Below are 18,058 nucleotides of genomic sequence, written 5' to 3'. Positions count from 1 at the left end.
AAATATTTAGACTAAGTTTTACCCCAGAGCCTATGCTTTTAAAAAGCATTGTACTAACTACCTCCCAGGAAGGTGTATTTGCTAGATTTTGGAGTCAAATTGCTGATGTGCATTATCCACAGCTTATGTGTCCCGATGTGTGTGAGAATGTCTGGCATAGAGGGAAACCTAGACTCTCAGTTTGTTTAGTAGTTTTTGCATTGGAATAGAAATAATCACTATTGCCTTTTGTTATTATCTGATATAGTTGATGGTAGACACTTTTTATTTCCTTTTAATTTAACTATAGGTAATAGTGTTACAGACTTACTATAGACGATGGCATGCTAAAGTCATGGTAGAGAATTTAAGAAGACAGAAAATGTTAAGGTTGAAGTGGGAAGCAGAGGAAGAACAAAGGAAGATAAGAGAAAAAGAAGAATGGATGAAACTGGACTATCACCGGAGGCATAATCCTCAGACAAAAGAAGATTTTGAGCTTCTTTATAATGCACTGGAACGTAAGTTTGAAATAGGCTTTGCATAAAATATTAATTTTATAATTTTTCACTATTAGGAAAAGCAGGTGTATTAAAGACAAAAGGAAGGCCTTCTTATTTCAGGATGAGGTCTTGGGAATCTTGGCCTAGAGAATTTAAAGAGATGAATAATGTTTTACACCTGGGACAGGAATTAAGGTGGAAATAAATTGGGGATGCTTTTATATCAACAGTGGTTAAATAAAATGTGCATACTACTCTGTAAATTTTGTGGTTTAGAATATTACCTCATTTGATCATCCCCGTGAGATAAAAAGAGAAAGCATTGTCTAATCTGATTCTCTGATGGTCTTGGGAATTTGCGAATGCAGAACTGAACTGTCTTGAATCCCTCAATTCAGCATCCTGTCTCTGATTTCTGTTCTGTAGAGGAGGGCTTGGCAATACCTTTTAATTCCCACCCATTAATGATCAATATAGATGTATATTCTTTACACAATTGACGTTTATGCCTTATTTCTTCCACAGAATGTGTGTTAGTCATTGACACAATTAAAAGCTTCAGTTACTTGACAGGCCAAGCACTCCGTACTCAGGGCAATAGATATGCCGTTCTTGAAGTTGTTTCTCATTGCTCCCTTCCAATCTCAACTTAAATGTTGCCTACTCAAGAGGCTTCTGTGACTGACAGTCCAACCTGGATATCCTGTTGTCATCTAATGGTTATCGTTGCACCCCAAACTTTTCATTTATATCACCACCACAATTTGTAATAATATATCTTTTTGTTTAGCATTAATTTTCACCAGTGGATTGCAAACTCCATGAGAGAATAACTTATTTATGTTTTTTGATGCTCTCACTTTTTCTGTGCTTAGCTCATATGCCCAACAAATGTTGGCGGGTTGGATGAGTGAGTGAATGAAAGGGAACCCCAAGGATGTAATGCAGTTATCTCTGGCTTCCACTTTTCCGGTAGTACCAGCTAAAGTGCCAGGAAGTGGAACAGAGAGTTACTAATTACTTTAGATGCCAGAAAGTAGAGAAGTTGGGTTCTTGTGACAATGCAGAGGAATTTTCAAAATTAAAAATAGCCTCGGGGCACCTGGATGACTTAGTCAGTTAAACGTCTGACTCTTGGTTTTGGCTCTGGTCATGATCTCATGGTTCATGGGATCGAGCCCTGCAAGGGGCTTCGCGCTGGCAGCACAGAGCCTGCTTGGGATTTGACATTCTCTCTCTCCCTCTCTGTCTCCATCCCTCTCTTGCTGTGCTCTCTCTCTCTCTCAAAATAAATAAATAAAAGCTTAAAAATAAAATTAAGAGTAGCCTCAATAGTTTTTTTATTTGAGCAGGGTCTTTTCATCCAAAGAAATAACAGTCTTTGACTTCTCTATGATTATTTATGACATTAACTTTAAGCAAATTTTATTAATATAACTTTTTATATACTGTTTGTGGATGTTATTATATGCTCTGTTACTCAAGTCACCCTTCCTCTCTAACAGCAGTTTTAGGTGTCAGATATTGGGTCTATTAAATAGCTATATGGTAATATGCTATTCACCAAAAGATAATACAGTGAAACACTAGGTCTGATAAGCAATGCTAATAAATTTATCTCTTTGGTAAAATGCAAAATTGAGTGGCTTTAGGAACGTGGCAGTGTTTGAGGTAACAGCCTGTTCCCTCGCTTTTACATCTGCCTCGTCTTTCTCCTAATCATTGACCTCTGCAAATACTTTGTTTTACTTTAAACCTCACTTCTATTTTCATCCTCTCAGATGAAAACAAAGTTTACTTTTAAATGTTAAGAATTAAACAGAGAGCACTGTTGGCAAGATCTAGGAAAGATCTTATTGACAAGTATAAAACTAGAGTTCTGTTATAGCAGAACTCTATTCAAATAATATTCCAAATTCCTATCTGAACAAGCCCAAGGATATTATTATTTCATTGGTTGACAGGCAGTTGTGTAAAACAACAGAAAATATGCTGAGTGAGGTTCTACCTTTTCTACTTATTGGTGGTATTAACTTGGGCAAGTCACTTATTTTCTTTAGCCTCAGGTTCTTCATCTACAAAAGGACTTACTGATATCTGGCACGTCTATTTCACAGGGCTTTATGATATGTGAATAAATAAATGTTACATTTATGAAAGTACTTTAAAAGTGCAAAGAATTATGCATATATAGTTATATTATAACTATAATTATTATTAGTTATTAATAGTTATTACAACTATAATAATTTTATATTTGTAAATAATTTTATACAGATTTTCTATCTTAAAATAGAGCAGATATACTTTATATGTCTACACATGATTTATATGGAATAAAATGAAATTTCTTATATAAAAGAGACATCTCTTTAGTTTTCTTCCAGCCCTAAAGTTCTAATTTAAAACTCTCAGAATAATAATTTTTAAGTTTTGTTGTAGTCTTTGAAACTGCTGCCCTCTTGTGGCTCATAGTAACAATTACACAGTTTAAATTAAAACTCCTGAAAGGAAGTTCAGCTTTTCCTCTGGGTAATCTGTCCCTCAGTAATAAAAGCAAAATAGATCATTAAAGAAAATTAATTTAACTACATAAGTTAATATAATGTATCAAAGTCAAGACCATTTCCAGGCAACACTATTTTATCTTTATGTTTGTTTGTTTTTTCTTACAGCAATATGTTGAGGATGACTCCTTTTATTGATCTGAATTGTCACTCTTATTTCAGACTCAGCATAGGGGTTATCATCTTTAGGAAACTTCTCTTGACAGCACAGATTGGGCTCAGAGCCTCTTTTCCTTGCCCACAATTCCCTGTAAACACCACTGTCTTAACTGTGTACATTTGTACTGAGGGTGCCTGATAGGACCCTTGCTCATTATTGAATTGAATCTGCTAACCCTTTGCTTTGTTTTGACTTGTGCTAATGGCCTTTTCTGACTCTTCTCGGATTATTACTTCTGATCTCAAGGTACCTTGACTTCTAGCTTCTGGAGTCCACTGACATCATCTGGCTCTGGGTATTCAGTCTGAATCTTCCTTGGTTCTCTCCATGTAGGCTTGCAGTCTGTGAATGAGAATTTTAAAAAACAGATGCATATAAACTGCTACTGGTGGACAAAATCTTGTATGTTCTTCTATTTCTTGTTTGGAAATTGCAAGTTTAGAGCTCAGGAATTTTAGAATGTGTACAGACTTTAGGTGCTAAGTCCTATCCTTTCATTTTTTTAATTAAAAAAAATATTGTTTTAACATTTATTTATTTTTGAGAGACAGAGAGAAACAGAGCACAAGTGGGGGAGGGGCAGAGAGAGAAGGAGACACAGAATCCGAAGCTGGCTCCAGGCTCCAAGCTGTCAGCACAGAGCCCGATGCGGGACTCGATTCCACAAACCATGAGATCATGACCTGAGCTGAATTAGGATGCTTAACCGACTGAGCCACCCAGGCGCCCCTTTTCATTTTATAATTGAACTTCAGACACTGGAAATTAGATGATTTGTCTGAGAAGATAAGTTAAGGAGATAAAATAAACATATTCTTTCAAATGAACCAATTCCTTTAATATCTTTTTCTTTAAAAATATTAGAGACTCCTGGGTAGCTCAGTTGGTTAAGCAGCCGATGATTTTGGCTCAGGTCATGATCTCAGGGTCCTGAGATCGAACCCCATGTTGAGCTCTGTGCTGACTGCATGGAGCCTGCTTGAGATTCTCTCTTTCCTTTCTCTCTGCCTTTCTCTCTCTCTCAAAATAAATAAATAAACATTAAAAAAATATTGGTGGCTATTGATATCTGCTATGGGTTGAATTGTGTTTCCCTCCAAATTTACATGTTGAAGTCCTAAGCCCTAGCCCTTCAGAATGTGACTGAATTTGGAGATAGGACCTTCAAAAAAGCAATTCAGAAAAAATAAGGTTTTATGGATGAGCCCTAACCAGTATGACTAATATTCTTATAAGGAGAGATTAGGACACAAACAAACACATAGAGAAGATCATATAAAGACACTGAAGGATGATGGCCATTTAGAAGCCCAGGAGAGAGGTCTTCAGAAGAAACTAACCCTACCATCACCTTGATCTTGAACTTATCAATTCCAGAACTGTGAGGAAATAAACTTCTGTTGTTTAAGCCACCCAGTCTATGGTGCTTTGTTACGGCAACACTGGAAAATGAATTCAGCATTCCAATTTATTTGTTTGTTTGTTTTAATTATCATCATCCCTATGGAACATACCTTTTATGATATGGGGCAGAATCTCTCGTTTTCTTCAATGTCTTCTCTGTATAGTTCTGGAAACTGTCAATTCAGATAAAAAATAGGTTTTGTCCATCCACTCCTGATTTCTATGTGTGTCTATTCCTTATGAGTAGTTGGGACATGGTGTTTTTCTGATGCCCTGTTCCATTCCTTACTATAGGTTTACAGGGCCATCTAATGGAGAATTTTATTGGAATTAAAGACCATTATTTTCATTTCTTTTTTTATTAAATTTTTTTTTCTAATGTTTATATAGTTTTGAGACAGAGAGAGACAGAGCATGAAAGGGGGAGGGTCAGAGAGAGAGGGAGACACAGAATCTGAAACAGGCTCCAGGCTCTGAGCTGTCAGCACAGAGCCCCACACGGGGCTCGAACTCACAAACCGCTAGATCATGACCCCAGCTGAAGTTGGACACTCAACCGACTGAGCCACCCAGGAGCCCCTAAAGACCATTATTTTCATTTCTAATTAGCTTCACTGGATTGTTTCCTTTTAAAAAATCATACTATAATTTAAGCAAAATGTAAAGTCTGAATATATACATTCATATAAGTGATTTTGAGTGCATCTATCTCCAGACTCCCTGGTATTAATCTAGGAGAGTAGTATATTGCTCTTTGAGGTTGGCAGCATAGCTTAAATAATATCCTAGTGGCCTAAATTTATTACCAGTCCCAAAGGTTTCTGATGTAAAACTGGAAGTAAAATAGGCTTACTTATATCATTCAATTTTTATTTGCTTTCTGGGAACATCCATATAATCCCATAAGACAAATATTCTCAGTTATTATTTCCACAAGCAAGCAATTTTTCTTTTAATTCATACACTGCCTTTGGTTATATGGATTTTGTCAAAATTTTTAAAGTTCTTTTGGTTGGTAAAACTGCTCTTAAAGGATAAAGTCATCAATCATGGATTTCCTGGATTTTCACAACATAATTTAGCCTTAAATTTACAACTCTTTTGCTGAAGACAATTTTGCTTTTAAATTTAAAAATCTTCTTTTTGAACAGACCAAGCTGTCCAGTGTCTGAATAATGTATTCCTGGTAAAGGGCAGAGTGGATTCTTATAGAGAGTACCACTGGCCTGTCCTTGGCCTGATCAGGATGATTTCAAATTGGAAGTCGAGAGGAAGAAGAAATAGTATGATAAAAACTGTAAAACTAGATGTTATAACAGACAGTGGTTATAACAGACGAGGGCCAGAAACAACACTTTAGGTATTTATCTTCCAATGCAGAGACTGGTGTTAAAGTAAATCTGAAATTTTAATAGAAGGAGGAAAATATACTTTGTAATTATATAAATTATATATAAATGTGATGTATTTTGAAATATCCCTGCAATATGATGAGAAAATAATCATGCCTGTAATATAACAACCGAAGACTACATTTACTTAATTAAATCATACCTGGTAGAAGATAAGAGGAATCTTGTGTCAAGAAGAGATCTATCTAAAGGAAGTCTTTATGCCTCACGGTGAAAAATGTCAGGCTTTTGGGTAAAAATAAGTAGAAAGAGAAGTGAAAATTCTGTCCTCATGGAAGAATTTTATAGTGTCTCCAACTAGGAAGAGGCAAGGAGATATTTAGGGCCTTCAAGAAAGCATTGTGTCTTTCTCACTTTTGTATGCACCATTGAAATTTATAGAGTTCCTTTCACATAATTGCTTGATACTTATTTTTGAGTGTTTTGAATTGACAAAGAAATGATAAGGTTTTGGCAGGTATAGTAACCAGATCAGGCAAACGAGTTTTTTAAAGTTCAGAGAAAAAATAGGTTTGATTCTATGGCCAGGGAATGTAGTTCATGAGACTCTGAAACTTTGTCATTCTGACAGTGTAATAATAAATTATCTCCATGAAAAGGGAAAGAATTAGATAGCTGGTTAGTAAGTGTGGCTTTCAGTAGTAGACCAACTAATCAATTCATAGAGAGAGACTGTCCAATGAAAAGATTACATGTTTTTGAAAAGTGGGAGAGCAGTGCTTAAGAGTCTGTAACATGGAACCAGACTGCCAGAGTTTGAGTCTTGGTGCCACCTGGACAAGTCTCTGTTTTCCTTAGTTTCCTTTTCTGTAAAAGAGGGGATAATAGTAGCACCTCCTTCATTGGTTTGTCAGGAGATTAAAGGAGCTCATATGCATGAGGAGCTTGAGACAGAGCCTGACACATAGTAACCAGCACTCCATGGTAACCACCACTAACATGGTGTTAGTGTTATTTTTATTGTATTGTTTAGTTAGAAACGAGGGGCCTAGGAATCAAAAAGCAAACAGGAGATGAAGTAAATAGTACAGTAAGAAAAAAAACAACAGGATTTTGTTTTCAGAGCAGCCTTAAGAATAGAAAGGAAGCTAAGGCAAAGTCTACACCTTAAAACCACGGTTCCTGTGTCTATTGAGAGAGGAGAATGAGACGTTGTAAGAGAGGTTGTTGTAGTTAATCCAGCATATTCTCGTGTGTTCTGGGGTGACGGTGACTTGAACAAAACCAAAGCTGTGTAAACCTGCACGGGTGGAGGACAGGCTTGCCACCTGCGGGAAGGTGTCCATGAATGTCCTGCTCGTGAAAGTGCACGTGCAGGAGATCCTCTGTAAATTCCAGACTGAGGTTACTACATGTACAATAACAAGGATGACTCAAAATGTGACATGAAAACATTTTCAGGGACAGTTCTGAATATCCGAAAACTTAGAATGAACTGAAGCTTACGATAAATGTCAAAGACTAGAGTGACTTTTTGGAATGTTTGTTCAGAATAAAGAACAATAGGTTGTTGCTTCAATTTTTGTTTGCTTCCACGTTCTATGAAGAACACAGATCAACCATGGTTGAATGAGTTCAGGTTCCCAGTCCTTGTGTGTTTATCCAGGTATCAAAGCCACTCCTAGTTACTTAAATAATAATGGGGAATGAGAGAAGTACCCAGCAGACATGATTTTCCAGAGGAGGTGTATGAGTAACTGTCACAAACATTACAGCTTTTTGTAAATCTTCCCCTGCCCTGACACACTTTTCAGAGGTACCTGATTTGAATCTCAGGCTTATTCTGCAAAGTTGCCCCAAATTGTGTTACTTCAATTTTTTAGCATCCTATCCATTTTGATATGTAGTGGGGCTTTTTTTTTCTTAATAGTTGACAGTCTTACTTTTAACTTCTTTGTTTAAATTTCATTTTTGTTGGTATTTATTACATTTCCAAGCAGTTGGGACTATTCTTTTTAAACTTTTGTTTTTAATTCTAGTTTAATTGTACAGTATCAAAATGCAGTTTTGGCATTTCTGATTTGGGGAATTTGTTTTCTTTTATTCCTGCTGCTAGAATTTGTATAAATTAAATGCTTCATAGAGCTTTGAAAATAGGTATATTTTCAGCCTTTGTTGGTCAGAGCTTGAATCATTTAAATTTGTTAATCATATTGTTTAAACTTTTTAATGCTTTTAATACTTCTTTACTTGAAATAGATCGACTCATTTGTATTTTAATTATGTTTATATAAATAAAGTATGCTCACTCCAGGAGTATTTATAACTGATAGAAGTTTTGCTTTACAAGTTAGATGGGATGTGATTTTGTGTATAGCATTCACGAGGGTCATAAAATTCACGAGGGTCATCATAAAATTTTCTCCTATCCCAAGAACCGAATTTTGAATGTCTTCCCCTCTATTTTCAATATACTGTTAATATTGCTGCTTCTGTTTTCTTTTTTGTTTACATTTATCAACATTTTATGTTTAACCTTTACTTTTGGTGTCACTTTGTTTTAAGTGTGTCTCTTGAAAACATGTCATTGGATTAAAAAAATTGTTCTAACTTATTTTCAGTAAAAAGTAACCATTTTATATTTTTAAATATAACTATGATGCTTGATTTTGCTTCTCTCACCTTGCTTTATACTTTCTCTTTTGAATTTTTTGCCTTTTTTCATAAACAGTTGTGATTATTGTTGTTTTCTGCATTGACTTGAAGTGTAGGCATTCTTTCATTCCTTCCTAAGGATTTTCAAAGACTTCCTTAAAACATAGTAAGCTATCAAATAGATTAATCACTTGCTCTTTTCTCAAGCTCTAAGGCATTGAATTAAGGTTTACTACCTTCTTCTATGTCTGCTTTCTGAGATGAGACAGCAGCAGTTTGGGGGACGTTTGTGCCTGTTTGAGTGTCTTTCAGCAGTATCTGTGCTATAACTTAAACCCCCTGATTTCCAGTATATAGGTTGTACCTCTCTGACTTAAAGTACTGACTTGGGTCTCCTCCTCTTCTCTCCCATTTCATATTTCTTGGTTCATGTAACTGGGAATTTAGGAGAGGAGAGTTAGCCGCTTGTGCATAAAACTCCATCTTGTCAGAAATTTGGTATGCTATATTTCAAAGAGGTACCGTGATAACAGAGCAGCTTGACCTTGATGAGACGTGAAATTATATCAAATAATGTGCAGTTTAGGAAAGGGAAGTGTTTATGTCTGGAAAAGGGAAAACCTAAATGGAATGTCACAGCTACCTTCAGATATCCAAAGGGATGCCATTTGGAACAAGGAATAGACTGACTCTGTTTCTTCCCCAGCTGGTCCCAGGCCAGGGTGAGTGAATTAAACCTGTACAAACTGCTGCCAGGAGGACACTGTCTTCCGTGTGGGTGGGGTATTGAACCATTTGATTTCTAAGGTTCTTGCCAACACTATGCTTCTTTTAATGTAAATAGGTTTCTGAAATGTGGGATATAAAACGATTTTCCCCCCAAATTTAGTGTGTGTAAGAATTGAATGAGACCCTTGTTAAAAATGCATGTATGTGAGCCCGGAAATTTTGACTTAGTTAAGTTTAGGGTAGGACCTAGTAATCCATTTTTCTCATGTAAGTTAATTTTGACAATATGCTGTTGCTCTTAGGTAAAATGAGTTTATTAAAATACTATTCTTTGGCATTTTATAATTTGCTCTTAGGATATATTTCATGCAACCCATTCTTTATGGATAGTAACCAACCATAAATATTATCTTAACTGAATTCATAGGTTTGAGTAAAAAGTAAATACAATTACTTTACAACATTTGCTGCTATAATTTAAGGTTTTGTAAGGATATGGTACCTAAGTGCTACCTAAGTAACCTAAAATGGTACCTAAGTGCTAGTATTGAAGAAAATAATTGAAGTCAACAATTCTGCATAAAACTCTCAATGTGGGTCCTAGTGGAAGCAGACAACAAGATGTCACAGTAAAAGATAAAGGGGAAAGAGCAAGAAAAGTCTTCATCAAGATGCAGTTTGACCCTTGTGGAAGTTGAGAGAGGGAAGGAAAGAGGACGAGGAATGGAGAGCCTCAAACAGATAACAGCTCTGAGGAAGTCTGAGCCAGCCCAGTGGTCAGCGCTGATCCAAGTAGCCACAGAAGAGATCACTGCTGGGCAGACACGGCCAGGCCCTAATTCCCCCTGGTTCTCGGTCATCGACTGGGAGCTTTGTGGGGAGAACACGGCTTCTGCTTCAGTATGGCGGCACATGTCAAGTGCTGCAGCTGACACAGTAACCTGCCTGGATTCCTCACAACACGTATTCTCTCTTTTTCCATTTCCTTCCTTTCTTTTTCTTTCTTTCTTTCTTTCTTTCTTTCTTTCTTGCTTTCTTGCTTTCTTGCTTTCTTGCTTTCTTGCTTTCTTTCTTTCTTTCAAGAAGAGTAGATGAGACTTGTCAGGAGGAAAAGTTGAATCATTTGCACATTATGCTTTTTCCCTTCCAGGTGGAAATTGTAAATGTGCATGCATGTTTATTTATACAGATAGATGCATCAGAAAATTGCTCTTCACTTTTTTGTGGTCAACATAAAAAATAATCGTTATTTTTAAAGCTAAGAAATTTGAGTCATCTGATGGAGGAATTTTGCTGGAAAGGTGAAAAGCAATTTAGTCATAGGTATTTATACATATATCAAAATATTAAAGAAGATAGATAGATAGATAGATAGATAGAGGAAATAACATGTTACTGTCTTTGGATCTTCTTTTGGTGGGGGGAGATATACAAAATGTCTTCCTAAGGGAAGTTATTCTTTCTCAAAATCGTTTTGTTTTATTTTTTTCATCATAAGTGTACTCCTTTTTTTAAGTAAGCTCTACAACCAACGTGGGACTCAAACTCATGACCCCCAAGCTCAGGAGTCACAGACTCTACCCACTGAGCCAGCCAGGAGCCCCAGCAAGTGTACTCCTTAATCCCTATCACCTGTTTAACCTATCCCCCCACCCCACTGGTAACCATCAGTTTGTTCTTTATAGTTAAGAGTCTGTATCTTGGCTTGCCTCTCTCTGTCTCTCTGTCTCTCTCTCTCTCTGTGTCTCTCTCTTTTTTTTTCTTCTTTGCTTGTTTGTTTTGTTTCTTAAATTCCACATATGAGTGAGGTCATATGGTATTTGTCTTTCTCTGACTGACTTATTTTGCTTAGGTAGCAAAACCAGGTATTCTCCTGAAAGATCTGAGTATCAGTACATGTTCATGGCTGCTACAAACCCAAACCATATATTTTTCAGTACGAGGGAGAGTATGTGCTTACTTGGAGGTGTAATTTGACATTATCTGGGCTGATTTCCTTTGGCTTCTCTTTATTTGACTTTAATTTTATTGCTTTAAGTTTCTCAGCTTCCATTTCATCCTCCTTTTTCATATGTCAGGTGTACAATGTGAATGATAATGTTCATGTATAATTTTATTTAAATTGATACAAAAATAAATACTGTTTGTCAGGATGTGATGGTAAAAAATTTTCTGAAAGATGTGGGATTTTAAAAACTCAAGAGTCTTTCATGTTATTCCTTTAGTCTGGCGGCAAGAAGAACTTGCACGCATTAACCAATCTTTCACTGGGGCTGAAAGGAAAGCTGCTTTGTGTGAACTTCTGGAAAAAGAGACCCAGATAATTGCTTCCATTGGGAGGCATAGATACATTGCATATACGGCAAACCAGGAAGCACTGATACAAGCTTTTTTGGATAAGGTTAGTAAAGTAACAATTATTTAAATAAGAATGAATCCTGAGTTTAAAAATGTAGAATAATGAACTAAAGAAGAGACTGACATTGTACGAATTTTCATGTTTAAATTTTCTGTTTTTTTTTCTTTTTTCTGATACAGCTTTAGATTTTTAACTGTGGCCTAGAATAACAATTGACAATTAACATGAAATTAATATGTTCTTAACTAAAATGTTTAGGCCATGAAGGAAAAAGTAAAGCTACCTTCCTTGTGACTCTGTTCATTTAGATTTAGGCTGGCTACAGAAGTTAGATCAATTACACACCCTGATGAAATGTGGAGTGACTGAAGTCACAGAATGTCTGGGTTTGGGATGCCTCATAGTAAGCAACCTGGGGAAAAGAGCTATAGATGAGTGTTTTTGCTTTTGCTCCCCAGGTCATTAACTGACTGGAAGTTTCTGACCAAAAATGTATATGATTGTTGAAAACCATGAAAACATACAATTAAGGGAAAAACTAATTATCTTTTTGTGTTGAAACTGCCTGTTCTGTTTGATATTGATTGCACAGCCTGTTTCCATAGTGACCAGTCTCCTTTTGTAAATCTGATCTTTCCAAACAATTAAAAGCCAATCCAGCCCCAAGAAGAAAGGGGATAGCGTTCTTCTAGATCTTTGCCTATAGTGATTCTCGTTGTATGATTCTTGTTACTTGAGAACATTCGTTTTTAAATACCATATTTTTTGATACTCTAAATGCCCTCCTCTCATTTTACTAATACACTCTCCTTTGATCTCAATTTTTCTTGTGGCTTTAACTACTACCTACATCCTGGAACTCCCTGCATGTCCAGACCAGACCTCTCTTAGGAGCTTTGGAATCATGTATCCAAATGTATTACAACTTGCCTATTGTAATTGCTTTTGGGTGTCCCAACAGTACACCTTAAGTTGACATGTCAACACTGAAATTATACCATCTCACCGTTCCCTGGTCCCGCATCTCCAAACAGATGCTGTTCTGTAGCACTCACATCATTATTCTTCATGAATGTTTCATCATCTGCTCAGTTGCTGAAGACACCTGGGCATTATCCTTGGCATCCCATCCAGCCACCAACCGGTTTGTTCTGCTACTTTAATAATCGTCTCAATTCTTTACTTCCTTTTCAAACCCACTACTACTGTCTACAGGGAAATGGCTCTGCCATGGCACCCTGATGCCCTTGCATGAATCCAAACACACCAGGTAGGCAAAGACTTGAACCACAGCGAATCTGAATCTTGGTGGAATGTCTTGTGATCCTGCTGGAAATTGAAAGGATGGGAGGCTTCTGAGGAGACGCTATGGAGCAGCTCCTCTCTTTGCTTTCCTATGTCCCCTGGGAGGCTGTCATGAGCCAGGCCTTGTCTTGTGTGTGTGTGAGATTGACAGTGACTTATCTGATTGTGGATTTCCTTCTCATTTGGACTACTTCGTGTCTCCAAATTAGGCTCTCAGCCTCCAGTCTCACTTCATAGTTCCCTCCTCTGTCATCCATACCACGGCCATAGTGACCTCACTAAACACATCTCTGCTCCTGCCCCTCCTTACTGCCTCTCAGGGATTTTCACAAGTGATACTCAGCACACCTCACCTGCTGGTATCTCACTGTCATCTCTCCTTGCAAACTACAGCCACACCGCTCCAGCTATGTTCGGTTACTTGCACGTCCTCAGAAAGATCACGTGCTCTGCATGCTTTGGCATCCAGTGTTGCCTCTACGTGGAACATCCTTTCCCTCCTTCATTAGTAGCTAGTTATACACCCTTCAAAACAAGCTCAGATACCCCTTCTTCCAGAAAGGACCTACTGATCCTCCTACTTTAGCCTGTACTATATGCTTTCATGAGACCCTGTTTCACTTCTTAGTAAATAGTGGTCAATTTTTAAAATTTTTTTAAAGTAAACTTATTTATTTTGAGAGAGCGTGCAAGCAGGGGAGGGGCAGAGAGAGAGGGAGAGCGAAAATCCCAAGGCGGCTCCATGCTGCCAATGCAGAGCCTGACTTGGGGCTTGATCCCACAAATCGTGAGATCAAGAGTCAGAAGCTTAACAGACTGAGACACAGGTGCCCCCGTAGTGGTCAGTTTTTATTGTATCTATTTACATGTCTGAATCATTCCTAGATACTGAGCTTAAGCAAAGGTATCTTTTATCTCTGTATCTTCATTTTCTAGCATAGTGCATATCACAGAGTATTAATACATGCTTATGGAGGAAGGCAGGAAGGAAAAATAAGGGACAGAAATAATGGTTGTGTAATTTCATATTTCAAGTATTGTCAAGAAATTATTCAATGTAGATACTGTCACTTCAAATTGTTGAATATCTTCATTCTAGGAAAGATGTGTCTCCTGTATGGAAGTATAATATTCATACTTCTCCAGGATCTTATTTCAAACTAAACTTATTCCTTTAGCAAGTTACTTTATCTTGAATCCAGCTTCATCACTGGGAACCATATTCCTTATGTGTCTGATTGTTAACCTTACCATTGGGGACGGCATAGACCCAGGGCAACAGGGACCCAGAGTGTTTGAAGGAGCTGGGGGCTTCTGAGGTACAAGGGACAAGGAAGATGAGTGGCATCTACCCTTCCTTATTTGAGGCTGGAACTTCCACAGGAATTCCTACTTATGCTTTCTCTGATGCTTTGTTTCCTACGAACTATTTAAAATTCTTATTGTAAATACTTATACAGTGTCTATTCTTGTTATGCCTTTATGCACCACCCACCCCCCTCCTCACCCCCTCCAGGCCTCTGCCTAACATTGTATCTAAACTTTTTTTTTGAATTATAAAGAGTGTAAATGTAAGGTCACAGCGTATCATATTGACTCTGGAGCCACTTAATGACCATTGTTTTCTTATGAAGTGTATGTAGCACTCTATGAAGGTCTTGAAATCTCGCCAAAAAAAGATGAGATAGAGAAATTTTGTTCATAGGATTTTTCACGAGGAAGAAAAATGTGGTCTTTGTTTTTGTTTTTTGTAAAAACTGTTAAGTTGTAGTAGAAAGTGCGACCCTGAAAGATCCCGAGTGTAGGAAGAATTGCCAGGAAAATGGAAATCTTTGACTGTTGCCAGGATAGAAAAAGAGAAAGCATAGTGAGGAGACAGCTGGGCACAATATGGTTCCTCATGACTTTTTAGTTATATTGTAAAATAAATGAAACATTAAGTGCAAGATAATTTTTTTGGTAAGAGGAGTGAGAATGAGAGAAATGATTGGGCCTTAGTGTCCATACTGATTTAGGGCAGCACACAAAAAGGCAAGACCAGAAGACTGAAGGAACGATGGAAAAAATAGCTATAAGAACTTGTAGAAATCAAGGGAAAGGCTTTTTGTGGATCATAGGTTTTAGAATTTGAGTTCTAAATCTATGGTTACATCAGCTGATGAACCAATTAATCTCACCCGTTCATAGGCTAAGATTTAGAGGAAATGGACATTTTAGCTGATACAAGGGAATTTTACCTCAGTTTTGACCAAAATGTTGTAGAGAGCAAGAAAAACACAACCAGAATGGAACTGCTACACTTGAAGTCAATCCTAGTCCATTACATAGACTAATTAGTCCAGTCTTTAAAAATATTAACTAACAGTGACTTTGACATACTTTTAATCTGTTATGGTAAATTATAAAATATTTGTTATTCTAATGCAAATTCATTCAAATCACCTTTTTGTATAGGATGCCATACTAAACATCATGGAAAGCAATTAAGATAGATTTTATAATTTTCCTTGTAAATTCTTATACAATATCCATTCCTCTTTATGCCTGTCTACTTCGCCCCTCACACATGCCGAGCATTGTCTCTAATATTCAGGGGGACACAGTGCTGATTTCAAAAAAGTTGAAGTAACTTATTATCCTACAGTATTTTTGATAACTAAGAAAAAATAGCTTATAATGAATCCCTGAAGCGAGACAAGGTCAGAGTTTTTTTCAAATGTCAAAACTAACAACGAGAGCCATAATGCTGATTTTCAGGTCCACGTTTAGCACTATAACACATAGATACATAAAAAAATATTTACTTTACTATAATTTGGAAATAACTTTCAACAATAGAATTTTATGTTTGGTTTTAGTTTAACTTCACTGTATCTGAATATTATGTGGTTTATTGAACTAATATTTTTAATCTTATCATGGACATAGACATTAAACCAATCAGGTATTATGGATTCTATACTAAGCCTTCATTCTCCATAAAAGGCTTAATCTAAAGATTTTTGAAGTATTGGTTAAATAATTTGTAATTTTAACACCTCAAACATTGACCTCCACAGGTTATCAGAGGTTAAAAACTCACAAGCTGACAGAGTTGAAAAAAAGCAAGTCAAGAAATTTGAGTGAAAAACCATCAGTCAGTTTCTGATGTATCTTGGGTTCTCTTTACCCAAACTGTGTTAAAGAGACAATTTGAATTTCTAATCTGCAAGAGGTTTTCCCTAGAGTCAAGGCCGTTCCTTTCTTTGATTCGCATACCACTTCTCACAATCACAAGCTACAAAACTGCAATCCTTGTTAGCTGTGTCATTTAAATGTTTTTCTTTTTCTCCCCCATACTCTGGTGGCCAACAGCTAATGGGATAGGAAAATACAACCGATTTTTGCCTCTCTCTGAGCACCACAGTGCACAGGGGTGTCCTCTGTGTATGAACAAAACCCCTTTGCTGCGTAAAAGGAAAGTTGATCACTACACAGTAGCTTTTGGGGATTAGGGTTATTCTTAATTTGTGCCCTTGGGGACCCGAGTATTAATTTAGGAGGAAGAAAGCCCTCCTTTCACAGTACAGTCATTTCTTCTCTTTTGTGGGAGCCTGCTGCTCTCAAGGTTTTTGTTATCTCTCCACCTTCCCTTCCTTGAAATGCCTCTTCCTGCTGTTCTTCTGTTTCTCTCCTCCAGAGTCTTCCCTGTCTCATTTGTTGGCAGCTTAATGGAATTTATTACGCTCCTATTTTCTGAAGCAGTTTAAGAACATGATTGTTGTACGTCTCTTATTATAGCCAAAGCATTCAAAGGAAAAAGGAAATAAGAAAGAGAAATAAGCAAAGATGATGCATTTTCCTGTATCAGGGTAAAAAAAATACCTTAAGGGCTGAAATCAAAGAAGCTTAGACTTGAATGAAGACCAGGTTGTCAGTGTTGGCAGAAATATATCCAAGTATAAAAACAGCTTCGTCAATAGATTTTTTTTTTTATATATCTTTTAGTACTAACTAGGGAAACTCGAACTTCAAATCTAGGATTCTTTGATTGTGAAGAATCAGTTCCCTTTACTCTGGCTAATTCGTGGTATTTCTTCAGGTTTCACCTTAGATAATATTTTCTTTTCATTAAGTAATTGCTTCATAGCAACCTATGGTTAGTTACCTGTTTACCTGTAATCATGAAGCAGAATTATCCTGTATTTTAATTACTTGTTTTCCTATCTTTACATATTATGAGATTTGAGAGTTCTTAAAATCAGTATTGTTTACTCTGTACCTAATACATTAATATATAGTAAACACAATCAATATTTGTGGAATGAATGAATGAGTACTGTAGGTCATATCAGATATATAGAAACACATGAGAATTTATTTCTTATAATCTTTTGGGAGAAATAAAATTAACAAAAAAATAATTATAGAACAGTTTAAATTTAATTTCCCTGAGTTATTGAAATAGAGACATGGTATATTTGTGTGTGTGTGTGTGCGCGCACGCATGTGTTTGTGTGTGTGTTTATGAGTACAATAGGACTTGAGATACTAGTGATTTCATTGGTTCAAAACATATTAGGAATTTTTATGGAAAAGGTAGAGTTTGAGTTAAAAATTGCAGGGTGGAAGGTGTTGGATGGATGGGTGGATGTTGAATGTATTTGGAAAAAATCTGAGATATTACCAAATCGTACTATATTAGATGGGGCTAAAAACTTGGAGGGGAAGTGGAGTTAAATCAATCTATCAACTGAAATACAATGAAGTAGATGAACTACATATTTCATTAAAAGGTAATTATTGGGGCGTCTGGGTGGCTCAGTCAGTTGAGTGTCTGACTTCGGCTCAGGTCATGATCTCATGGTTCGTGGGTTCGAGCCCTGCGTTGGGCTCTGTGCTGACAGCTCAGAGCCTGGAGCCTGCTTTGGATTCTGTGTCTCCCTCCCTCTCTGCCCCTCCCCTGCTCACACTCTGTCTCTTTCTCTCTCAAAAATAAATAAACGTGAAAAAAAAAATTTTAAGGTAATTATTACAAGTGAAATAAAAGGATTATACAAGTGAAA

The 18,058-nt window shown here is 36.7% G+C and overlaps 1 protein-coding gene across 2 annotated transcripts in view; it reads left to right on the top strand.

The window, feature by feature from the left end:
* Positions 1-18,058, top strand: part of IQUB (IQ motif and ubiquitin domain containing) — a 122,146-nt gene that overhangs the window by 24,481 nt on the left and 79,607 nt on the right. For both annotated transcript variants that reach the window (XM_019452603.2, XM_019452602.2), the window contains exons 7-8: positions 290-500; positions 11,575-11,750. In XM_019452603.2, coding sequence (XP_019308148.2) covers positions 290-500; positions 11,575-11,750 — 387 coding nt within the window. The remainder of the gene's footprint in view (positions 1-289; positions 501-11,574; positions 11,751-18,058) is intronic.

Source organism: Panthera pardus, unplaced genomic scaffold, assembly GCF_024362965.1.
Source record: "Panthera pardus isolate Hobbes unplaced genomic scaffold, ASM2436296v1 HiC_scaffold_8, whole genome shotgun sequence".
Lineage (NCBI taxonomy): Eukaryota > Metazoa > Chordata > Mammalia > Carnivora > Felidae > Panthera > Panthera pardus.
The sequence above is the reverse complement of the archived record's forward strand: the minus strand, read 5'-3'. Positions and strand labels throughout refer to the sequence as shown.